This window comes from Malus domestica, chromosome 14, assembly GCF_042453785.1.
Source record: "Malus domestica chromosome 14, GDT2T_hap1".
NCBI lineage: Eukaryota > Viridiplantae > Streptophyta > Magnoliopsida > Rosales > Rosaceae > Malus > Malus domestica.
The window spans coordinates 20156048-20182304 of NC_091674.1; the positions used below are offsets into that span (position 1 = coordinate 20156048).

Consider the following 26257-nt stretch of genomic DNA (forward strand, 5'->3'; position numbering starts at 1 on the left):
GAACACTTGTTGGCATCATACCAATCCCTTGCAAATTGAAAAATAACCTTAAGGGGCGAGACAGGCGGTTGTTGTCCATTATTAAAGACAAAGTTGTTCCTCCTTTTCCAGCAATACCACAGAGTTGAAGCAAAGATGAGGTTCCACGGTAAACCATGAATGGTAGAACAGTGTGTCCTAAGATTTATGGCCATCCAACTCTGGAAATCAAGAGCAAATGAATGGGCAACTTCAAGAGGGATTCCAACATTATTCCAAAAGGAAGGAGAGTGCCTACAATACCTGAAAATATGATCCATAGATTCCTCAACAGTAGGGCAGATTGGACAACACGGATCATTGGTAAAACCTCTTTTGGCTCTCTGCACATTGGTGAGCATTTTCCCATGACCAATAGTCCAGAGAAAAGTCACTAATTTGGGGGGGAACTTGAGTTTCCAAATGAAATTCCAATTCCAGTGAATGATATCATCATCGCTAAATAGAGAGAGATAGGCAGTTTTCATAGAGAAAGTTCCAGAATTGGTGAGGCTCCAAATTACCTTATCTTCCCTATGATTCGCAATTCCAACATGTAAACTGAAGATATGTTCCACAACATCAGGAGGAAGGCAGGAGTATAACAAATCTACATTCCAACCAGAATTAGTAAGGAAGTCTTCAACCGTCCAGTCAAGCATGTCATCTGAGAGAGAGATGGTAGCAAAATCTTTGAGCACACCACACTCAAGCCAGTTGTCTTTCCAAAAATGAATTTGGCTTCCAGATCCGACTCTCCATCTCATACCATTAGGAAGGATTTGGGCACCAAAGAGGATTCCACGCCAAGTATGAGAACAGTTAGTGTACTTAGCAGAGCAAGCACTCACCATGTCATAGTGTTTGAGGTACTTTCCCTTTAAAACTTGCGCCCAAAGGCCCGAATCTCTTTGCATAAGTTTCCAGCCAGTTTTAGCAAGGAGGGCTTGGTTCATAACATGTGTATCTTTCAATCCTAAACCACCCATGAATTTAGGCGTGCATACTGTCTCCCACTTAACAAGGTGAACCTTGGAATTTTCCTCAGTGTGTCCCCATAAGAAATTCCTGTTCAACTTATCAATTTTATCACATATGGAAATTGGGAGGCGAGTAGATTGCATTGAGTAGATTGGAATGGCAGAGGCGACTGATTGGAGGTAAACAAGCCTACCTGCCATAGAGAGGGTATTGCTCTTCCAAGCAGAGAGTCGCCGTTGAACTTTTTCCACAATGTTGCCATAAGTCTCTTTGTTGACTCTAGAATGCAGTAACGGCACACCCAAGTAGTGACCTAAATCAGAAGTGAGAGGAGAACCACAGATGTTGGCAATTTCAATAGCCTTACTTCGAGAGATATTAGGTGAGCAATAGATACATGATTTATCAAAATTCACCTGCTGACCGGACACATCACAAAAAATATCAAGACAATCCTTCAATATTCTGGCTTGAGTTGAAGAGGCTTCCGCAAACAAAATAAGATCATCCGCAAAAAAGAGATGAGAGACAGAAGGCCCATTTCTAGATAGCTTAACTGGCTTCCATTTCTTAGTGGTGATGCATCCAGTAATGATATGAGAGAGTTTTTCCATGCAGAGCACAAATAAATAGGGAGAAAGGGGATCTCCTTGTCTGATTCCACAATGTGGGGAGAAAGAATCAGTGATCTCACCATTAACAATAGCTTGGTATTTGACTGTGGTAACGCATTGCATGATAAGTTCCAAGACTTTCCCTCTTAGCCCAATCTCCCATAGAACATCTCTAATAAAACTCCACTGAAGCCGATCATAAGCTTTGGAAAGGTCAATTTTCCAAGCAATGAACCCTTTTTTACCTTTGGTGTTTCTGTACTTATGGAGGATTTCTTGAGCAACAATGACATTATCAATAATTTGCCTACCTGGGACGAAGCTCACTTGAGTAGGGCTAACAAGTTTATGGAGAAGCGGTCGCAATTTACCCACCAAAATTTTAGAGATGACCTTGTAAAGAGTAGAACACAGACTAATAGGCCTCAACTGAGTCATGCTTGTAGGATTATCAACCTTAGGAATCAATGAGATGAAGGTATTATTGATATTGTCAGGGAGTTGGGTTGAATTGAAACAAACCTTAACCATATCGCTAATATCCTTGCCACAAAGATGCCAAAATTTTTGATAGAATCGAGCAGGGATACCATCAGGTCCAGGGGCCTTGAGACCACCAATAGCAAACATACAATCTTTAATCTCATCATCAGTGACTTCCCCATTCAGGATAGCTAAGTCTTCACCACTAAGACAAGGGAAAAGATGGGGCAAACTCTCCATATTTGTCGTCGTTATGCGAAAGGAAAAAAGATCTTTGAAGTAATTGACAACAATCGACTTTAAATTCTCTTTTTCATTTGTCCAAACTCCTTCAGAATTATTAAAGCCTTCAAGTTTATTTTTCCTTCTCCGCACCACCGCAGAGAGATGGAAAAACTTGGTATTTTTATCTCCTTCTCTAAGCCAAGTATTTCTTGATTTTTGAAGCCAAAAGAGTTCTTCTTGCTCAAGGATAGTATTATACTCATTGGTGAGCTGATTTTCTAAAGCAAACAAATACGGCACATGACGAACGCAGAGAGCCTTTTGAATTCCGCATATACGAGCTAGGAGCCTTCTTTTCTTTTGAAAAATACATCCAAATACATTGTGGTTCCAGCTTTGAAGAGCAGAAGAAAGAGTGATAGATTTGCAACTAGCATCACCTTGAGCACTATTCCAAGTATCATTAACAAAAGGTTCAAATTCCTGGTGAAGCATCCACATAGCTTGGAATCTGAAAGCTTTCAAATCAGGGTTAGGAATATGTTTAGAATGAAGGCCGATAAGCAAGGGGCAATGATCAGAATTCACTTTAGCAAGATGCCTAACATAAGCCTCAGAGTATAGGTGTCTCCAAGCTATATTACAAAGGCCTCTATCAAGTCTTTCCCAAACAATATCACCATACTCGTTTTTCTTGCTCCAAGTAAATTTAGCACCAATGAACCCAAGGTCTACCAAGCTATTCCTAGAGATCCAATTACCAAGACCACTATTTTTATTAACAGGCCTACCCCCCTTTTTCTCTGAGCTATGAATCAATTCATTGAAATCACCTGCAATAAGCCAAGGCATATTAGAGGCAGCAGAAACCCCATCTAGATAAGGCCATAAGTGGCTCCTCACTCGAGGGCAGGGAGAGGCATACACCACCGTTAACATCCACTGAGTCTGACCATCCAAAACAACAGCAGTGATTGTTTGGGAGGAGCAAGCCACAACTGTCAACTTCACAACCTCATTATTCCATAGAAGCCAAACACCACCAGAGAAACCATTGGCATCAACAACATAATAATTTGAAAAACCCAAACCTTTTATGACTTCAATTGCCCTCTCACCACTGATCCTGGGTTCTAAGATAGCAAAGATGTTCACTTTGTTCAATCTGACGAGATCTTTAGCAGTAACAGAGAAAGGTTTCCCTCCAGCACCTCTTACATTCCATACCATAATCATCATAAAATAAGTAAAGATGTAGGATACCTGGGGGATGGACCCAATCAAAATGGGGATATTGACTCCTCTACCAGAGGAGATGGGGCACCCACCAAACCAGTTTGAGCATCAATCATGGCTTCTTGAATCCTATCTTTCTCCAAGGACACAAAACCATCATTAACGAGGCTTCCATTCTCCAGCGAATTCACAACTGACATATCCGTATCATTTTGATCAATATCTGGCGGTTCATGTCCATAAATTTGAATGCTTTTGTCTGCTGCATCATAGGCAGCTTGAGGATCAGCAACATTAAAGTTAAAGCTCCCCAACTCACTTTCTTGAAAGTCCATGCCATTAACTTGGACGCCGTTGGAAGAAGTTGTGGCAAGCCTAGACTTGGCATTGATTTTCCTCAGCGAGGATTTTGGTGACTGGGATGAGGTGTTTCCAAGCTTTAAATTGGCACTAGCCGCCCCCATACTAAAACCACTAGAGCCTTCCTTCTCCTCGTTAGAGATGTCCCCTAGAGCCTTCCTAGGTCTACCTCTTTTTTGTTTCTTCTTTTCAAGCCCCTCCATTGTATGTTCCTTGCCATGTACAGACTTAGCTTTGTCAGTAGTATTCGGATCAACATCCTCCAGACCTAGCGAACAGAATCTAGAGCCAGAATTACTCAACTTCGTGGCATTTTGATCCAATTCAGATTTCTTGCTTGGCTTGGCTCGACGATTATATGTCACAATGCTCCAGGGCCCGATCAAGGGAGAATCATGAATCTTCATATCCTTCCCAACCTCAGTAGGGCAGCTCTTATCTGATTTACCAACATTTGAACTCATAACTTGGTCTTGGACTGAGACCTCATCCATAGGTTGGTTGGTCTCTATATCTGGATCCAGAGTTGTGGATTGTTTCCTGATCAGAGAGGGGCACTGTTCACGACGATGGCCATAGCAACCACAGTTGAAGCAAACAAGGTGTAACCCCTCATACTCCACAGCATACCAACAGTTCTCAACTTTGACATTAGCAATTAGGGGCTTTGTTAAGTCCAATTCAACACAAACTCTAGCATATTTGCCTCTAACTTGGGAGGCAGTGTGCGCATCAACCCGAAGAGTTGTGCCAATAAGATCCCCAATTCTTTTCATGGCTTCCGGATTGAACCACTCAATGTGTAGCCCAACAATTCTCACCCAAACAGCCATACGGTTGATCGACTCACTATGAGGGTCAAACCCAGCTCTCCATTTTTGCATAACCAAATATTGTCCTGCAATAATCCAAGGTCCTCCGCACAAAATATTTTTCATATCACTTTCTAGAGCAAATTTCACAATAAAGAAATTATTTTCCAAATCAATTAGAGAGAACCGCCCTTGGAGCATGCTCCACCGTTGTTGCAGACGACCAAGGACGAAATTGTGAGTGTGAGACTTACCCATGATCTTGATAATAATGGCATTTCTCCATGGACGAAGGAGTCGAGATTTGACTGGATCCGTGAACTTGATGCAAGGTCCACGTGGTTCCTCATAGATTTCAAAATCCCCATTACCAATTTTAAATTGGTCAGTCTCCTCACCTGGGATCCCTTCCATCTGTGGGTTAGCATCTACAAGACCCATCAATTTGGCCTTGAAGTCCATTTTTGGAAGTGGTTCCAAAGGATAGTTGATCTCAGGACCCATCGCGGACCCCTCTCTCTCAAGCTGGTTGTCGGTTCGAATTCGTTTCATACCAATCGAATCAGGTTTTTCTCTGCTACCCGAAAGACCCAGAGCAGAGAAAATAAAACTTGGGTCAAGATTCGCCACCGCAGAAGGCGGTAACGACGCACGGAGAAGAGAAGAGAGAGGGTCGGTAACGACGCACGGAGCTCTCACACTACGTTCTCTTTGTCAAATTAGAGGTTTCTCATGGTTACATGTGAGTCTTCGAACCTTCACAAATCACCACCCCACACGAGATCGCTCCACGTGTCAGATCTGGTCCACCCCAAAACTTTACGTTGTTTATTCAATTAATTATTCCAAAGTTTCAGTTACTTCCTCACTCGGGAGGAGAGAGAGAGAGAGACGTTAAACTGCTTTTGCTTCTTCTTCCTCCTTTTGGAAAATTAATTAACTAAATTAATTGGTTAATTAAAGTAACCGCTGGCGACTGGTACCATCAGCGGTTTCTATATATTGGCCTTCTTTCCATGCTTTTGCCGCGGCACCCAAAAATCTTCACACTTTCCAGGAATCCCACCACTACTTCTTATTCCTCGCCCTCCTCTGCCTCGTGTACTGCGCTGTCGTTTTGACAGCCGCATTTCGCTTGCTTCCATGGCCAAGAGCATACTAGTCACCGGCGGAGCCGGGTACGTCGGCAGCCACACCGTGCTTCAGCTTTTACTCGGCGGCTTCAAAACCGTTGTCGTTGACAATCTCGACAACTCATCTGAAGTCGCCATTAACCGTGTCAGGGAACTCGCTCGTGATTTTGGCAAAAACCTCTCCTTCCACAAGGTCTGGATTTTGGTTTTTGTGGTTAATTTTTTGTTTCATTTGCTAATTGGGTGATTATTTGTTAAATTTGATCAGTTGTAGTTTCTAATTTTTAGGGGCAGAGACCGACACTCTTGGTTTTTGAACTGAATATTTATACCCAACTCTCAGAAATTGGTATTTTAATTAGTCCAAAACAACAAAAAGTATATACAAATTGGGTTTTTTTTTTTTTGGTGGGCGTTTTTGGAGAACTGTAATTCTGCTTTCTGGGTTCCCAAGTTTGTGTTTTTATATTTTAAAATTTGGGAAATTTATGCAATTTCTTGATTTTTGTGCCTTAATAGTCATATAACGGCTGAAAAAAGTTATGCAGAATTGATGGCTGAAGTTTTGCACCCTTTTTTAGTGATGGCTGAAATTTGTTATGGGGTTGAGTTTTTCCAGTGTGTTCACTGTTTCATTGATTCATGGATGATCATGATTTCTCACAATTCTGTTTCCAATTCCACCTGCAGCAGGACCTCCGGGACAAAGCTGGACTCGATAATCTCTTTTCTTCAACACCGTAAGCATCTTCACTCGAAAAGCGCCCCCAATCATGACTTTGCCATCCAATGTATCATGTTCCAGATATAACATTTCTTGTTCATACCTCCAAATTGCAGATTTGATGCTGTCATACACTTTGGTGGACTCAAAGCGGTTGGTGAAAGTGTTCAGAAACCGTTGCTCTACTATAACAACAATATAATTGGGACAATTACTCTGTTGGAAGTCATGGCTGCCCATGGATGCAAAAAGGTTCTCTCTAATGTTCCTTCAACTTTGTTTGATATAATGTTGATTGCGCATCAGTGGTTTCTCATTTTCAAGTTCCCAAAATCTTATATGATAGTACTTCTTGGGAGAATTTTTTAAATTCAGATGTTGAATGTATCTGATCTTTCATTGACATGGGTTTCACATACTTTGAATACTTTCAGCTTGTGTTCTCATCGTCAGCAACTGTTTATGGTTGGCCGAAGGTGGTCCCATGTACAGAAGATTTCCCACTTGTTGCAGCCAATCCTTATGGACGAACTAAGGTAGAATATGGCCATAATTAGGTGTATCTAGTTCTAAATGTCTGGTTATCTTCTCAGTAAAGGTATCACTATGCATCTTCTTGGTTCAGATGATTTACCTTTTATTCATCTCCTTTATCTTCTTTTTCAGCTTTTCATTGAAGAAATTGTTCGTGATCTTTACCGCTCAGACTCTGACTGGAAAATCATATTGCTGAGATATTTTAATCCAGTTGGTGCACATCCTAGCGGCCTTATTGGTGAGGATCCTCGTGGGGTACCAAACAATCTCATGCCGTTTGTGCAGCAAGTTGCTGTAGGCAGGCGTCAAGCACTGACGGTGTTTGGAACTGACTATAATACCAAAGATGGTACTGGGGTATGTATTCATTGTAGCCTTTTTCTGTAAGCAAATTTTTTCATGTCCGCACTAACTTGTTTGGGCCCTATGCAAATTTATATAGATGCTCAGTTTACTTGATTACTTGAGATTTTCATTAATGTTTTGGTATCTGTGTTCATTAATATTTTACCTTTGTTATTGTATGGATTAATCACGAATTTTTGGGGATTTAGGTGACATCATTTGTTTTTCCTTTTCTCTTAAGCTTATAATATTGCTGGAGGATTAATTTTGATGCTGTTTATCCCATTTCAGGTACGTGATTATATTCATGTATGTGATTTAGCAGATGGGCACATCGCTGCATTGCACAAGCTAGACGAGGGTACCATAGGTAGGGGTCCTAATATCGCCATTTTCTTTGTCTGTGATACTTGACCTGTTTCTGTTAGTTTGATACGGAGATTATTTTATGCCAGACCACACCCTCAAACTATCTAATACGTCTTGCCTCACATGTGATGCTTTGGTGTTTATATATTTCATGCTAATGTGGTTCAGACAAAGTTTAATCTAGAACTTTCCCATTTTATTTTGCCTTTGTTCCACAGAGATGTTGAATGTATTTACACTCTGTATTAATTGACAGGTTGCGAGGTGTACAATTTAGGAACAGGTAAAGGAACATCAGTCTTGGAGATGGTTGCAGCATTTGAAAAGGCATCTGGAAAGGTTTGTTTTTGCAAATATTTCTATATTTTTAGTTGTTGTATTGGTTACCGGACCCTAATTCTCTGTTATGATACATCGTGCTAAATGTAAAATTGGGGTCTCATTCTGCGAAATGTTGTCTGTACATCACTTTAATTTCAGTTGTTAGGATAGAGGTGACTCCTATTTGCATAGTCAAATATTTTATATCAAATTTGGACAGAAGTGTGGATAACGTTTCAGAATTTGGACATGGTTGGAACAAGATGTTTACCACAGTGGTTTTAGCTTGGCTCATCTGACAAGAACTTTTTCATTTTCCTTTATTAGAAAGGGTCAAACCTAAGACATACCAAGTCCACGCACTAGATCACTTAACCACCCCCAGCGGCTAAAGAATGACTATTCTAATTAAGCGAATACTAGGATTTCTGTAGTTGGAGAATATTGTGTTCAATTCTGTTGATTAACTCACTAATGGAAGAATCTTGGACCTTGTTCCACTTCCACAATATATGTTCTGTTCAACATTTGCCAGTCTTTCTCTTTGACAATTTGTTATTTTGGTTAAGCTTATTTGTTTACTTGTTACTATTTCAGAAAATTCCTCTTGTCACGTCTGGGAGGCGTCCTGGTGATGCTGAAGTTGTATACGCATCAACAGAAAAGGCAGAGAGGGAACTGAACTGGAAGTGAGTACTGAGTTTTTATGAAAAATTTATGCGGTCTGACATCAAGCCTTAAATCTTACATTTGTAATTTCCTTGCAGGACAAAATATTGCATTGATGACATGTGCCGGGATCAGTGGAACTGGGCTAGCAAAAATCCATATGGCTATGAAACTTCAGACTCTAGCAGCTGAGAGCTGATAGTTTCATATGCTTTATATGTTAGTTTAGCGTTTATTGACAGTGAAACTAGACTAGCCAAATCCGTATAGCTTTGGACGTGCAGACTAAGCAACTGTAAGGTGATAGTTTCATATGCTTTATATTTAGGTTTAGTGATCGTCACCTCTCACCCTCGATGTAAAGCTTTAGCGGCCTTGCAGAGATTAGGTTCGTTCTCATGAGCTTCGTTGGCAGATCCTTAACCAGTTAGTCACTGTGGTGTTAAGATTCTGGCCAATTAATGTTATGTTTTGGTTTTACAGTTTTACTCAATCATCACAGTTTTAGTAGTACAGTTCTAACCAATTGCTGTTACTTATGCCTCCTCCATGTATTTTGAGATCAGACCGCTTTAGACCATTATTTGCAATACAGGAATTCGGAATGTCCAGAAGAAACTTTGTTGTTGGAAACATATATGCTTTTGATTTGCAGTCTGCACTTTGTTGTGTAATGGATTCCATGGGAGAAATTCTTGGTTGCGGCCGAACGTGCAACGTCGTCAGTGCCCGAGAATCTATCATGGCGCCCAAGGCCCCAGGCAGTTTGGAGCCATTGCATGTTGCGAGGCCCGAAATAGTAACTCTTGGGCTGCGTTTCACTTATAGTCTCATTCAATGTCAATTTTTGTTGTTTAGAAATATTTTATTAGAAATTTAAACTACGAAAGATATTATATCTTCCAGATTTAGGAATATAAATTCGGATAATAAGCTAGACTTTATATTTTTAAAAGAATTGATTCGGAATGCAAGAAAAGAAACTACTTCATGGGGCAGAGTCTACTATTGTCCCTTCACTTAGGGCTATGAATCAGGGCCATGCCAATTCAGTCGATCCGAAATGGATCGGTTCAACATTCTATTAGGGAGCCCGATCTTGACTCTTATGTGTAGTATTCATTCTCATTCGGCTCTTGGAATCACATCCAAATCAATATAGGGAGATTATTCTAGCATCGGACAACTCGCTTGAGTCCACCTTTCTTGGATGGAATCAGATACATATTCAAAATCAAATGGATCGGGCTTGAGTCCGATTAACAACGGCAGTGCATAAATTGGAAAAAGACTATTTTTGGTAGTACAATTCCAACCAACTGCTGTTACTGCCCATTCCTTCCAATGGGGATCGGCCTGTTTCATGATGGCACTCCCAGAGGCAACGAGACCGCAATTAACTGGCGTGTGTATTCATACACGTACTAATGGGTTGCATTCGTGGTACCCAAGTTTCTAAAAGATGTTAATCGCTAGTCGGCGGTGGGCTGAGGCTTTGCGCCTAGGCGACGGATATTATATATCATGTAAATAAGTGAATAATTATATACATAGAAAATACATAATTGCAATGGTATACATAAATTACAAAATATAATGACATCTAGATTATCAAGTATTAGAACATAATGAAAAACATGGGAACAAATATAATGTGTGCTCATCCAAGTATTCAACAAGTCTCTTACAATTTATTGAAAAAATAAAATGCAAATGATTTTCTGTCTAAGTAAGAGTCGCAAATTAAGCAGATGCCTAGGCGGGTTTGGGCAGGTTAGGTGGCCGCCTTGATGGTCTAGGCGGAGATTTTTATAACAGTGGTGCTGCCTATGCATGTGGCATCATGAACTTGTGTATGCTACATCTAATATACTAAATTTGTATTATATTTGAGTGTACATATATATATATATATCAAATTAGGATTTAGAGTTTGAGATTAATTAAAGTAATATCGCTTGTACTTCAAAAGAAACAGAGAAGCATGAACGAAAAAAACTTGAAATTATTTTTGGATTTTGGTTTGTAACTTTGTTTTGTTATACCCATCTTTATAACTTTTTTAATACAATCATTTAGTCATCTATGAAATAAAAATGAATCAAATTAAAGGTCATTTAGTCACCTTGGCATACTTATATTGATTGATTTATTTATTTTATACATATAAAGGATTATACAGTCGTTAGTTTGATTTTTCTATAGGCACAGAGGATTAAGAAAATTACCAATTTTGATTACAATATTTACACGGTCAAAATATATAAATAATCAAAATTGTGTCGAGAAGGTGGACGCAGGTATTGTCCTTTACATTATTGCTAGGAAATATTAGAGACCTGTAAACCACGTCTAAATCATTTCTTTAATAAAAATCTAACTTGTCCAGTGTTGAGTCTTACATGGTTGTCATGCATACGATGATGATGATCCCAATGTTGCCAAGACAAAAACTGAAAGAGATGTATAATGTATTTGGCTGGTCATTACCCAAATATTAAAAATTAAACTTGATCATTACCTCCTTGTCTCCTTTTCTCCATGCTTCCTGGCATAACCCCAAAAAAATAGTGAACCTTCCTTCTTTGTTGAGTGAGGATTCTCGCTGGATCCTCAAATCACATTCGTTCATCGTATATTGTAAGGTCATAAATTATTGTAATTTTTTTATTTAAAATTGAATATAAATAGTATTTGACGAAAATTGATTGCACAGTGTACGATGAATATATGTGATTAGGATCATTTCTCTTCTTTGTTGTCCAATAAGTTAACAGCCGCACTGCATGAATTGGAAAGTCAAAAGCATTCTTTCAAATTTACTCTTCTTGTACTAAGATTTTTCGACCCGCTCTATAAGTTTGATTATTATATTATTAAACCCTTTATACAAAGAGATTCCTACTTTTAAAAAAAATAGGAATTAGTTGTAAGGCCGCTTTCATATCGAACTTCAATGATCTAAATCATCAATTTTATAAGTCTCGATTCATAGATCATCCTTTCAAAAATTCAATTCAATTTGAAACCATTTGTCTATTTAATTATCACGATGAAATTTCATTGTTTCTTATATAACAAAGTATTCGTTAATTTCTTTGAACTCAATTAGATGTTTTAAATATTTTCCAAATATTTTGCAAAGATGATCTATAAGGTGCAACTTGAAAAATAAATTTGATATGGTATGGGCCTCATTACTAATCTCCATTTAAAAAAGGGAACTTTAACGAAAAGCACCCGGTACTATTCACTTTAACGAAAAACCGCATTTTTACACTAAAAAGTCAATCATGTTACTATTCACTTTACCCTTTATTTTGTCATTATCATTAAAACTCAAAGTTTTCAAGCCATTTTCATTAGTTTTCCTTTTTAAAAAAAATAGAATTCCCTTCCCTTAAAGGCCTCCGTTATATTATTAGTATATTCAAACCCATTGTGTCAACATGACAACAGAATTTAAAAAACATATAAGTATTACAAGGCTTAATTGCAATGGTCCTTGACCTTTGTCCCTAGTTTAATTTTGTTCTTGATTTCTAATATTAGGTTCTTTAGTCCTCGAACTTAACAATATGTAGTATCATTAGTCCTTTTCACTAACACAGTCTATTTTTTCCTTAAATTTAAGGATATATTAGGAATTTGATGCCACATCACTAAAAATGAATTTGAAAATGAGAAATGAGAAAGGAATTTAAAAAAAAATATATCACAACAAAAAATTGTGTAAGAAAATTGAATACATCTGAATTCTTTTTTCGTAGCTCAATATATGAGTTGTTAGCTGTTTAAGTCCAACCACAGTTTGATCTCCTACCAACTTTGAAATCACATTGTCTATTTTAAAAGTTAAAGTCCAACCATTTTCATTTTGTATTTCTAATTCAAACTTCATTTTGTTTGAAGTTTGAACAATATTTGGCTACTCAAAGATGAGTAGTAACTCCTACTCAAAACTCTTAGTGTTTTAATCACAAAACTTTGTGCTTATGATTACAATTGTTCATATTATGAATTACACTGTAAAGATCATCTCTGCAAAAATAAATAAATAAAACTAAGGTTGTTTGGTCAATCTATTATAACGAATACATAAACAGTTCGTAATACTTTTACAAATACCGTTCATTTGTTTTAAACAGTTTGATGACTAAACGACATTAGTTTAATTGATTTTTTACAGAGGCGATCTTTATAGGGTGATTTATAATATGAATGGTTCTGATTATAAACACGAAATTCTATAAATTGACCACGAACAATTTTGAGAAATTTTGGGTAGAAGTTCCTACTCATCTTTGAGTAATCAAGTATTGTCCCTTAAGCTTTAGATACAATGGTTTTTAACTTTTTTCTATTATTTTTTTAAATTTTAAGTTGAAGTTCCTAATATAGCAACTAGATCTTATTTTTTCCAACATAAGCCACATCACTAAGAGTCAAAGAGTAAATGCCAAGTGCAAGATGCGCTCCAGCTACACTTAAAAAGTCGAAGAAATTAAACTCAACACTTTATTTTGTGACTTGCTTACTTTAACGTCAATGTTTAAGCAAGGAGAAATTCTTAAAAGCGGGGAGCCGTGCCATGCCACCAGTACCTGAGTATCATGGTCACCAGTGCATGAATCGGAGATTTCAAATTTACTTTTCAACTTATTGTGTTCCGAGTTTAAATTTTGCTCTCTTCTCTAGTGTAAATTAAAATACTGATATCTCTTGTATTCAAGAAAACGAAAAAGAGACGAATGAACAAAAAAAACACTTGAAATAATTTTTTGTTTTTTATTTATAATTTTCTTTCCTTATACCCATCTTTATAAATTTTTAACACAATCATTTTAGCCATCTCATGAAAAAAAAATCAATCAAATTAGAGATGGTTTAACCATCTTGACATACTTATAACATTTAGTCATTCAATCATTTAATCATTTAATCATCTCATTAACTATCTATTTGTTTTATAATATAAACGATTATATCGTAGCTAGTTTGATTTTTCTTTTGTACGTTAGAGGATTAAGAAAATTACCAATTATGATCACAATATTTGCGTGGTCAAAACATATGTAATCAAAATTGTGTCAAGAAATTAAACTCGTGAGATGGACACATGAATTACGTTATTGCTAGAAAATATTAGGGACTTGTGTAAACCACATCTAAATCGCTTCTTTAATAAAAATGTAACTTGTCTAGAGCTGAGTCATATACAGTTGTCATGCGTACGATAATCACAAAGTTACCAAGACAAAGACTCGTAGAGATATATAATGTATTTTGGTTGGTCATTACCCAAATATTAAAAATTAATTTTGATCATTACCTCCTTGTCTCCTATTTTCCATCCTGGCATAACCCCCAAAAAAGCTGGACACCTATTCACATAGATAGAGGTGTTGTCAAATAAGTTAACGGCCGCACTGCAGAATTGGAAAGTTTTTATTTTTAAAACAAATAAGATTATTTATACTAACGAGATAGGAAAGTAAATTAAGCCTTACACTAGACTAGCCATAATAATGTAGTTCAAAATCGCCTTTGATGAGAATCGTATCTAGGTTCTCTCATTTACAAGTGAAGATGAATACTACTAGATCATAATATTAAGTGGTTGGATGAATTGGAAAGTTAAAAGTATTCTTTCAAATTTACCTTGCATTCAAATTTTTCGACCCGCTGCTAGAGTTTAAAATATTATTAGTTTAATTGTAGCAATGGTCATTGAATTTTATCCCTAGTTTAATTTTGTTCCTGAATTCTCATATTAGATTCTTTAGTCTTATAACTTAACAATGTGTTCTATCATTAGTCATTTTCACCAACACCGTCTATTTTTTTCGTAAAACTTGTGGGTATATTAGGAACTTAATCCCACATCACTAAAAATGATTTGAAAATGAGAAATGAGAAGGCAAAAAAAAAAACCTTCAAGGAAATTAACTATTGAATATTTGAGGAAAGACACAACTATTCTGAAAAGTCACTTATACATATATACAAGGGCCTCATCATGTTGAGTCATACATGTTCATGTGAGTCATATCATATCCTTGTCTCCGCCGTTATTTTTAAGTTTTTCTAATTCATTATGTCATATTCATTTACCATTGGTTGATCATTTGCACACATTACATTTGGTATTTACGTGCATGATAAATTTTGAACTTTTTTATGTAAATAATATAGCAACTAGACCCTTTTTTTTTTTTTTTTTCCAACATAAGCCACATCACAAAGAGTCCAAGAGCTAAATGCCAAGTGCACAATGTGCTGTGCTACAGCTACACTTTAAAAAGTCAAAGAAATTAAACTCAACGCCTGATAGGAGCATATTTATGCGCCTTAGTTAGCTAGTTCTTATGCATTTTCTTTATGTTTTCTAAGTTAAAATAGACTTTTAAGTTACTTTCATGTGTTTTCAGGTTTTAAGGGCATATTACATGAAAAGATGCAATTTGGAGCCTTTTGGAGCAAAATGGAGCTTGGAATGGATGTCACATATTTGGAGCCAAGGGTTTGGACGAAAATGAAGATTTGAAGATGATGATTCCTACTTGAGCAAGGATTCCTAGTTGAAGTAGGAAAGAGCCAAATTGAAGATGAAATCTTAGTCCAAGAAGGAGTCCTAATCAATCAAGGATTCCTAATTGAAGATGGATTCCTAGACGAATGAAGTTTCCTACTCAAACAAGGTTTCCTACTTGCAGTAGGAAAGTTAAATCCAAATGGCATCAAGTTTCAGCAACAAAGAAGTTTTCCAAGTCCAAGAAGGAAAAGGAATCCAAGATGATGAAGGATTGACAAAGACAAACTTTCCTAATCCTAATGTACAAAGATTTCAGCTCCAAAGAGGAGTCCTAAACACTTTAGGACACCTTATCCCTTCACAATCAGCCTTATCCCTTAGTGCCGCACCTATTCCCTTCTAGAAATCTGATTTCCTTGCCTTGCAAGGCTTTTTAGAAGCCTTATCCACCTTATCCCTTACCTGCCGCACCTAGGAGGCCTTTTCCCATTAAAAATCTGATTGTTTTAAGCCTTTTCCTGATGGGTTTTAATTATACAAGTCCATATCTGATTCCCCTAGGGTTTTAAGTGCCTATATATACTCATATTAACCCTTTGGCTGAATTCACCACCTCCCATATACATCATTCACGCCAGAAATCTGTCCCACATCTCTGCCTCAGCTTCCCACCACCATTCACCATAATTCCTACCTAAAAACAACCCTAGCCGCACCACCCATCAACCCTAAACCCTTCCATACCATTCCCCATCCATTCTACACCATAAATCCACCCAAAAACCTGTCCACAAGCTTCATGCCGTAGCAAGGAGGAAGGGAGATCCATTGATGCACCTGCTGTCCAAGTTGGAGCATTTTAGGTGTTTTCTTTCCTTTGATTTTAATGTCTAATTTTATGTATCTTTGCTTTGCAAGTATGAGGAACTAAACCCCCCTTGGCTAGGGGGGGATTCAAAACCATGTTTATGCTTGCTATATGATTTGATTACTTCTAATTGCGTTTCATAAGTTGTGAATTCAATTTGCTTATCTATGTGAATTAAAACTGATTTGTGTATGTTGGTTAAGAGGGCCCGCTTAGTTTGCATGCATGAATTTGATGCTAGGATATAAGGGAATTTCAATTAATTGTTATGAACTTATATTCACAAGTAGTAAAGGTTGTTGATCACAATCGCGTTAAGTAAATTCTTGGCATAAGTATCATGCGCTTTCATAGTTACGAGTGCCTCGTCAATGCTTATGATTTTCATAGAACTTAATGATCATTGCTTGAATCTCTATTATGCGCTTTCATGTAGGGAACTTGTGGGGAATGCTTTGGGTTGTCGTATGCAATTCATCCAATTCAATAACTTAAGGAAAATTTAAGGGTTAATTTAAGCGGACCTAATTAACTTGGGGCGTTGAGAATTCATGGTTTATTGAGAAGCAATTGGAAATCGTTTTGTATGCAAGTGTGACATGTGTGGAGAAGAGAAGAACCCCTTAGCTAGCCTTCCATCCATTCACTTTAACCAAATTCGTTTTAGAATCTGTTCAATTTACAAAGTTTTGTTTTGTTTTCAATTTTCGTCAAAACCAAATCCCCCTTTACTTTGTTAAGTCATATTAGTTAGAAATCAATTTAGTTTGTGTTTTTAAGTGTCTTGAGTCAAGTTAAAACCAATTTTCGCCCATATTCTTCCTTAGTGTTCAAAACTGCCCAGAAAGTGTTTTTAAGGTAGTTTTGAGTGTTTGTTTGCTGTTTTGAGTCTTTTGGTTTATTTTGATGTTTTATAGTTTAGTTTTGCATTCTTTGAGTCTAGTTTAGTATTTTAAACTTGTTTTTACGTATTTGAGTCAGTTTTCAAGTGATTTAGCAATCCCTCCTAATCCCCGGCCTAGAACGATCCCTACTTACATACTTTGCTACAATTGATAAAAAGAGGTTTAATTTGTGTGTCAACTTAATTTTCACATCAACGCCTTGTTTTGTCACTTGCTTACATTAACGCCAATGTTTAAACGAGAAGAAATTCTTATGAGCGGGCAGTAGGGGTGGGTTCAAAAAACCGAAAACCGAAAAAAACCGAAAACCAAACCGAACCGAAACCGAAAAAACCGAACCGAACGAAAAAACCGAACCGAATTGAAAAAACCGAACCGAACGGAATTCTTTTGGTTCGGTTCGGTTTTAGTGATCTAGAAACCGAACCAAACCGAACCAAACCGAATTAATTAAATTAGTTTTTTTATTTAATTATTTGTTTTGGGTATTATTTTCTAAACCCAATTTGTAAGTTAAAATGTGCTAACCCAATGTGTTGCCAAACTTTAAGCTCAAAATATTAAAAAAAAGCCTATAAAAACTCTAAACCCTAACCTATTATTTCTCCCCCATATAAGGTTCCGGAACCAAACCTCTTCCCGAAGTACCTACATCCATCTCCATAGCACTGTCTACTTCTGCGCCAGCTTTCTTTTCCAAATCTACTCTCATATAACATGTAACATAATCCATAAACATTTATTTCGGGTAGATTACTTGGGTAATTTGTGATGGAAAAGAATCCAACACACACTAAATAAATCCACCCACGCATTACCTTTACTAATCAAGTTGTCAACATGCAGTTACAAGCAAACAACACTGATCTTTGAACAACATCATACAAGTTAAATTTTCTAAGTCATTTGTACGATTTTTGTGTGATTTTTGTGTTGTGAGGTTGTTAGTTTGGACTTTGAAAGACTTGATTGATGATTTTAGTTCAACTTTAAATGTTTATTTTCATTATCTTTGATTCTAGTTAGAATGTTTATGTTATGATTGTGTTGGATATGTTAAAATTTAAAATTTCAATGTTTTTCATTTTTTGAAAAAAAATAAAAACAAAAAACCGAAACTGAACCGGAAAAAACCGAACCGAAAAAAACCGAAAAAAAATTGAACCAAACCGAACCGAACCGAAATTTCGGTTTGGTTTCGGTTTTAGCAAAAAACCGAACCGATTTAAACCGAACCCACCCCTAGCGGGCAGTCGTCCCATGTCACCAGAATCCGAGAATCTCCCACGTCATGGTCACCAGTGCATGAATAGAAGATTTCAAACTTAGAAAGAATCATCATTTTAAATAAACAAATTAAATTAGAGAAAGCAAATGATTGTCCGTACAAAAGTTATCCCCAACGGTTCAACGATAATATGATTAGGATACGATTCAAACTTCAAAAATGGTTTTAGCGCACTTCAATTGAAATCCTTCTTTCTTTCTTTTTTAGTGTTTGATAACCTTATAAACCTAGTAGGGATTTTGGTAGGGCAACTAAATTTCAATGTTCTTCTTCGTTATCAGTTTAAGACCTCAAGATTGTTCCGATAAAAACGACTTAAGTCCACACACATTGTTGGAAAAAAAATATGTTTAACAAAATATGAATCGAATTTAAGATCTCTCATTTCAAGTTGAATATTAAGATCCAAAAACATTTTTGGTAGGCAATAATAGTTGTTTTCAAACTTTAATATTTAAAAGGGAAAGAAGAAGACCAATCGAAGTTGACGGACAAGATGCCAAGGATGAGGCTACAAGACACCCTTCCCCCTTCTATTGAGTACCATTTTCCTCTTGTCATGACCTCCATTTGCATAAAAAAGAATGAGAGAGAGAGAGAGAAGAGAGGAGAGGATCGATTCCGATAGGTAGGAGGTGGGATAGTTCTTAGGTTTGAATATTGTGGATGTCGAGTTCGATACGAATTTATTTCAATCACCTTCATATCGTTGTATAAAAGATTATATGTAGACCGGCCTTTATTGTCCTTAGGCCTTCCAACGTCATTTAGGTAAGTTTGATTCTTATATATATAAACACTTTGAGTTTGATTCCTATAATACTATTGCTATAATGGTGTGAATTTGATAGAGTTGAGTTCTATCCATTAATTGTGCGGCTGATCTATTTATTCTTTTTACTTAATATTTTTTATTGGTTTATTCACTCTTATTTCTCTCTAATAGTTAGTCATTTGTGGTATAAGAATCAAACTCATATATTTAATATATTGAGGTATTTATCAACATCCCTCGAACCTGTAAGGAGCTACTAATTTTCTTTCTGAACTTTAATTTTAGCTGATTACCCCTTGAACTTTTATTCCCCCTGAATTTTAATTTTAGGCGATTATCCCTTTGAACTTTTATAATTAGCCAATTTCCCTCTAAACTCTAAACTCTAAAATTCAAACACAAAGTGTACGGAATGAATTAGTGGAAGATAAGAAGAAGGAAAAAAAAAACTATATGTTGTCCACATTATGGATAAAATTACCTTTTGTAATTATAAAATTAAAGTTCAGGGGGGAAATTGGCAAATTATAAATATTCAAGGGGTTATCGACTAAACTTAAAGTTCAGAGGGGCAACTGGGGGAGGGGGGGGAATTGGTCAATTATAAACGTTTAGGGAGTAATTGGCAAAAATTAAAGTTTATGAAAAAATTGACAGCTCCTTATAAGTTCGGAAAGAAAATCCACAAATACTTCTAATATATTAAACTCAAGAATTGAAATTGCTATTGTAAAACTCAATATTTTCAACTCACCTTACAATTTCTATAAAATTAGAATCACAATCACTTTTCAAACCTTATAAAAAGAGAGTTTTAACGTAACACTCTTGATATTATTCACTTTTAACGAAAAACCACATTTTTACCTTTCTCTGGTACTATTCACTATACATTTATTCATCATTTTTCATGAAAACTAAAGTTTTTTTTGGACTTTTCGTTAGTTTTCCTTATAAAAAAAAACATGAATTCCAGAAAATAAATAAAAACAAGAAGACTTTTTAGCCAAAAAGGTTTTCTGTGATTGACATAGTTCTTCATTTTGGTTCATGCCAATTAAAATCGATAGAAGTGATCCCTGAGTTTGTTCATCTTAAAATATTTTGATCATTTCGTTAAAAATCGGTCAGTATCCTCATGAAATTGTCATGTGGATGATCACGTGTCCACCTTTTTCAAAGTATTTTTACCAAACTAACCCTTGACTTAAGGAGAATAATAACAAATTTTCACTTAATGACTAACATGATTTGCAGTGGACAAACTAGAATAAAATGTCCCCGGGCACAGCAGCACGCAAGTATTGGAGAGTGACACGGAAACGCAAATCTAGCGAGTCGAGTCGAGTCGAGTCGATTCGCATCGCGTCGCGTCGAGTTCAGGTTCAATTTAAGTTTCAACGCAAGTCGTTTTGTTTCCACTCTCAAACTGCTCTTTCACCGCGTCGCACTAGCAAACATTTAACGCTCCCTTCAAAACGCAAACGCATTTCGAAATTTCAAAGCAGCTCTCCTCTCTCTCTCTCTCTCTCTCCTCTTCTCTCTGGCCGGCCCGTCGTCATCGTCTCTACGCTTCGAGGCTCGCCTCATATCCTGGCGACCTGAGTCCGAAGCCGTAGTCGCCGCCGCCACCGATAGCCGAAGCCAAGAATGGAGAACCTGATATCATTGGTGAACAAAATCCAGAGAGCTTGCACTGCTCTAGGTGACCACGGCGAAGATAGCGCATTACCGACTCTTTGGGACTCTCTTCCCGCCATCGCCGTTGTCGGTGGCCAGGTCCGCTCCCGGTCCCTCACCTTCCATCTTATCTCTACGATTGATTCATGCATATGAGTTTTGCTTGCGTTCATCGTTGTGTAGCTTAGTTATTGATTATGTACTTTCCAGTGTTAGTTATGGCGGTTCGGTTTAATTACTTTAACTCTGTTGCACAAATTGGTGCCAAATTGTAAATTCGTTTGATTTTCCACAGTTCACAAAAATTTGGATTCAAAGTTTGAAACTTTAAAGTAGCTCAATTTGGAAGGAGCCAAAATGAAAAACAAGAAAATATGACATGTCGAATACAAAAGTAAATTCGAGAAGAAAAAGTAGAGGGAATGGATATATTTTCATGTGATGGTGTTATATAATGTATGCTTATGATTTTGTTCTGTCCTTCAGAGTTCTGGCAAGTCTTCGGTTTTGGAGAGCATTGTTGGGAAGGATTTCTTACCACGCGGTTCTGGTATGTTTATTGAATCCTGGGCAATCTTAGTTGTTTGTGTGGTTTAGTTTTTCAGTATAGTGACTTCAGTTTCATAGCTATTTGTGCGGTATTTTTTTCGTGTATGTACTTGTTAATATTGATTCTTGTTCTTAGATGTTTGGGAAATAATACATGGGGAAATATTTGTAGGAATTGTTACTAGGCGTCCTCTTGTCTTGCAACTTATTAAGATTGACGAAGGAAGCAGAGAATATGCGGAGTTTCTCCACCTTCCAAGGAAGAGGTTCACTGATTTTGGTAGGTTTCTTTCTCTTCATTCTATCTTGTTTGCATTTTTGTGCAATGTTACAGTGCCACTAAATTTTATTGATATCCAGATTTTGCATTTTTGTGCAATGTTACAATGCCACTAAATTTACACACAGAACTATCTGTATTTTTATTTCATTTTAAATGTTTGTCAACTGTGCAGCTGCTGTGAGAAAGGAGATTGCAGACGAGACAGATCGAGAAACCGGCCTCAGCAAACAAATCTCTAGCGTTCCAATTCATCTTAGCATATATTCTCCTAATGGTAAGATGAGCAATCTTTGACTTGTATGCTTCTATTTATTCAAATTGGCGGTTCATAGTAACTAAAACTTGGAGCATCATGATTTTGGGAATGGGAATGAGAATGTGGTACTGCCATGTATCTTGGAACATGGACCAGTTGGGGTAGACTCAAATGAAGTTTCATAGACTGTTTGATTACTAGTTTTAATGTGATAAGACAAATCTTGGGTCAAATGTCTTTTTATGAGCCTTTCTCCCCACTAAATATAAACATCAGTCTGCTAAAGTCTTGTACATAATAGTTTCACGTTTCTTTTCAAAACGATAGACAACAGATAAAGTGGAAAGATGTTTTTACTTGGACTGCGTTTAAAATATAAAGGCCTTTGGCCTCAGCTAATAAAATTTGAATATCTAGGACTAGGGTCCAGAATTTTCCCTTCTTTAATATGTCCGCACTATAACATTTTCATGTAATGTAGTTGTCTGTATGCATATTTTGATCTTCTCTTTCACTGATGTACCAAACTTATATTGTTAATTCTTGGCAGTTGTTAACTTGACACTTGTTGACCTTCCCGGGCTTACAAAAGTGGCTGTTGGTAAGTGTCATGGATCTCATAGATTTGGCAACCATTATGCAGGCACTTGATATGCAGTTTCTAACAAGCTTTCTTGGGAATGTAGAGGGTCAGTCGGATAATATTGTGCAAGACATTGAAAATATGGTTCGCTCCTTCATTGAGAAGGTAATATCCACTGGAATCTTGTTTTCCTTCTCATTTTTCTTTTACTATTCTGAACCATATTGTCTGATCAACATTTGATGCAGCCCAACTGTATTATTCTAGCTATTTCACCTGCCAATCAAGATCTTGCCACATCTGATGCAATTAGGATCTCTCGCGAAGTGGATCCAACAGGTGAACATAATACTGTTTTCTACACATTGGAAATATTCTCTTGCCATTTTTAAGTCAAGGAATCATTATATCGATATACTGAAATGTGATATCTTGTAGTCCTGGCCACAATTGGCTACTTTATCTTGAAAAAGCACATCGGAAAACTGTAGATGTTGATGGATTCAGTATATTCCCAATTTTTTTTTGCAGGGGACAGGACACTTGGAGTTTTGACAAAGATTGATCTAATGGACAAGGGTACGGATGCAGTTGAAGTAAGTTGGCCTAGCATCTTCTTGTTTTGAGTGTTTGAGACTGGATGATTTGGTAATCAACCATTAAGCTAGAAAGTATAAAGTAGTATTCTTGGTTGAGCGCCCAAAACATCTTTCTTTGACTTTTTTTATGGTTAAGAAAAGGCGGAAGAAGGTTTAGAAAGACATTTACGTACATTGTATCATCTGATGTTATTTAAACCTACATATTTCAAGAATTGCTAATAGGATATAAGTATCTAGGCTGATTCATATCCATTGATATGAAAAGTTTTATTTAGTCATACATTTTTTTGGTTTGGTTATGAGTATTTAAATATACCATAAGTCTTTAAACTCTACCTCTCCAATTAGTCACCCTTGTTTTGGGATATTCTTTAAATGTTTTTATGGAGTAGATACTAAATTATGACATACATTCAGTAGTGTTCACTCCAGATCAGGCATGTATGTTCACATACACATGTAATCTCTTTTCAAGTCACAATGAGTAGCAAATCTTATATTTTAGTGGTCGCTTGGCAATACATACATTTTGGATACCCTTATTTTGTAGATTGAAGTTGCATAAAGTTTGCATTTTTTTTATCCTGATTTTCTTCTCCTATTTTGGGTTACTTAGATATTGGCAGGAAAGTCATACCGGCTTAAGTTTCCTTGGGTTGGGGTCGTGAATCGCTCACAAGCCGATATTAACAAGAATGTTGATATGATTGCTGCCAGGCTTAGAGAACGTGAGTATTTTTCTACCACCCCAGAATACAAGCACCTTGCTCCCAGAATGGGTTCTGAACATCTAGCTCGAATGCTTTCTAAGGTAGGCAACTGATACCCTACTTCAATCTGATTTCAGTATATTATAACAAGAAATCAAGTTAGTAACTCTTTTGTATTTACCATTGGGTTAATCTTGGTCGCTTTCACCAAATTCTTGTGATGGTTACTGTCTCAGCATTTGGAAACTGTAATTAAGTCAAAAATTCCGGGCATCCAGTCCCTAATTAGCAAGACTGTTGCTGAACTTGAAACTGAACTGAGTCTTCTTGGAAAGCCTATTTCTGCAGATGCTGGAGTAAGTTTGCTTTGTTTTTCATTGTATCCTTTTGAAATGTCTTGCTTTTTTAAAATCAAAGTGATAATGAAGATTGACCACTATTTTTAACCTTTACAAGAGTTGCTACTGATTGATTGATCTGGACTTGCAGGGTAAACTGTATATAGTCATGGAGATTTGTCGTCTTTTTGATGGGATATATAAAGAACATCTTGATGGCTTGTATGTATCAACCACAATCATCTTTTACAATATTGAACAGTGCCTCTGAGGTGCTTGGCTTTTGTCTGTTACTCTATTGATTTAGTAGTTTTAAACTATGTTCTTCGCTGTCCACAGGCGTTCAGGTGGTGATAAGATTTACAATATTTTTGATAATCAGCTTCCTGCTGCTCTGAAAAGATTGCAATTTGACAAGCAACTTTCAATGGAAAATATACGAAAGCTCATTACTGAAGCTGATGGATATCAACCTCATCTTATAGCTCCCGAACAAGGGTACCGTCGGCTCATCGAATCCTCTATAGTTAGTATGAGAGGTCCGGCTGAGGCAGCTGTTGATGCGGTATTATTATAGCTTACCTTTCCTTCTGTGCAAAATTTAGGTAATTATTTTGTCATGCTGCTTGTACTAGATGAGTTATTTTGAATTTTCCGTAATTCCAGGTTCATATCATTTTGAAGGATCTGGTTCGCAAGGCTATCAGTGAGACTCCAGTATGTTCACAACCATGTTTGATTAGTTGCTTTGTTATCTTTTGGTGTTATTCTTGTTTCACCGTCCATTTCCTCGTTTTTGTCATCTTTTTCGTCTTGGATAAACACCGCCCTTGTCGTCTCGCAGGAGCTAAAGCAGTATCCTGCTCTCAGAGTAGAGGTGACAAATGCAGCTACTGAGTCACTCGAGAGAATGAGAGAACAGAGCAAGAAGGCAACACTACAGCTAGTTGATATGGAATGTAGTTACCTGACGGCTGATTTCTTCCGTAATCTTCCCCAAGATGTTGAGAAGGGTGGAAACCCATCACATTCAATTTTTGACAGATACAACGATTCATACCTCAGGCGGATTGGTGAGTCTCGTGAATGAAAAATTAGCCTTGCATGTATTCTATGTAGGTTAAACTTTGCTTTCTCTTCTATTGAACCAATATCTAGACACCTTATTCTCTTGGTACATTCTTTTCTCTTAATAAAACAGGGACCACGGTTTTGGCTTATGTCAATATGGTATGTGTAAGTTTGCGTAACTCAATTCCTAAGTCTGTGGTCTATTGTCAAGTCCGAGAGGCAAAACGAGTCTTACTTGACCAATTCTTCATCGAATTGGGAAAACTGGAGGTAAGTACAACTTCTCCAACCCATCATTTCTTATTGTGTGGTGAAAATTGATCATTCTCGTAGAGAGCAACTGTTAGACTGTAGATTGACTCTGAATTTTTCTGCACAGACAAAGCAGTTGTCGTCATTACTGAATGAGGACCCCGCAGTAATGGAGAGGCGTGCTGCCCTCGCAAGGAGGCTGGAGCTATACAGGAGTGCGCAAGCAGAAATTGATTCAGTTGCTTGGGCGAAGTAGATGTGCAGCACATCAGTAATTTACGATTCAGTTGTAATGGCGGGAAGGAGTTTCCTGTTTATTTTTGTTCATGTAGTAACGAATTGGCGAGAGGTGATGCAATCTTTCACCTGATGTCGCTCTACTTGTTTTTGAACTGCAACATTTCTATAGTAATATATGATCTGCTTCTGATGTGCCATTTTTTTCAACTTGTTTCCGCTTGGAGCATGCTTGTGAGTTACAAATTAATCCATGCTTTTAGGTGCCAAAAATCATAAGATTGCATGTTGGGCTTTTTAGGGGATATTCATCGACAAAATGCTTTCACAAGCAAGCTAAGTTATAAGGCAGAGTTGGGCCATAAGCAGGGCCTAGAGACTAGGCGGTTTTTTTTTTTTTTTTAATTTTTTTTATAATTAATTTAGTATATAACATATAAATAAATGTTCAACTATATTTAAAAAAATACATAATTATACATACATTGCAAAATTAAT

The 26257-nt window shown here is 36.9% G+C and overlaps 2 protein-coding genes across 3 annotated transcripts; both read left to right on the plus strand.

The window, feature by feature from the left end:
* Positions 1-5594: 5594 nt before the first annotated feature.
* LOC103404486 (UDP-glucose 4-epimerase GEPI48) lies at positions 5595-9445 on the plus strand. 2 transcript variants are annotated; one of them, XM_008343407.4, is made up of 9 exons: positions 5595-6055; positions 6553-6602; positions 6703-6838; positions 7021-7122; positions 7253-7480; positions 7760-7838; positions 8094-8176; positions 8756-8847; positions 8926-9445. In XM_008343407.4, the coding sequence occupies exons 1-9, from the start codon at positions 5873-5875 to the stop codon at positions 9017-9019; spliced, it is 1047 nt and encodes a 348-aa protein (XP_008341629.1). In that variant the 5' UTR covers positions 5595-5872; the 3' UTR covers positions 9020-9445. The 2 variants fall into 2 exon arrangements, with proteins under 2 accessions (XP_008341629.1, XP_017180472.1); XM_017324983.3 differs by having other exon boundaries at positions 5608-6055; positions 6556-6602.
* Positions 9446-20618: 11173 nt separating this feature from the next.
* Positions 20619-25959, plus strand: LOC103404493 (dynamin-related protein 5A). Its single transcript, XM_008343420.4, has 16 exons — positions 20619-20977; positions 21365-21428; positions 21600-21707; positions 21883-21984; positions 22517-22567; positions 22653-22714; positions 22798-22888; positions 23081-23145; positions 23768-23962; positions 24098-24217; positions 24351-24421; positions 24539-24764; positions 24866-24916; positions 25044-25272; positions 25401-25540; positions 25650-25959. The coding sequence occupies exons 1-16, from the start codon at positions 20849-20851 to the stop codon at positions 25776-25778; spliced, it is 1833 nt and encodes a 610-aa protein (XP_008341642.1). The 5' UTR covers positions 20619-20848; the 3' UTR covers positions 25779-25959.
* The last annotated feature ends 298 nt before the right edge of the window (positions 25960-26257 follow it).

Bases quoted from the DNA above. Each gene is read 5' to 3' on its own strand.
- LOC103404486 (XM_008343407.4), top strand. From the start codon at position 5,873: ATGGCCAAGAGCATACTAGTCACCGGCGGAGCCGGGTACGTCGGCAGC. The intron at 6,603-6,702 runs GTAAGCATCTTC...TCCAAATTGCAG, and splicing joins AATCTCTTTTCTTCAACACC to ATTTGATGCTGTCATACACT. The intron at 7,839-8,093 runs GTAGGGGTCCTA...ATTAATTGACAG, and splicing joins GCTAGACGAGGGTACCATAG to GTTGCGAGGTGTACAATTTA.
- LOC103404493 (XM_008343420.4), top strand. From the start codon at position 20,849: ATGGAGAACCTGATATCATTGGTGAACAAAATCCAGAGAGCTTGCACT. The intron at 22,715-22,797 runs GTAATATCCACT...CATTTGATGCAG, and splicing joins TTCGCTCCTTCATTGAGAAG to CCCAACTGTATTATTCTAGC. The intron at 24,218-24,350 runs GTAAGTTTGCTT...CTGGACTTGCAG, and splicing joins CTATTTCTGCAGATGCTGGA to GGTAAACTGTATATAGTCAT.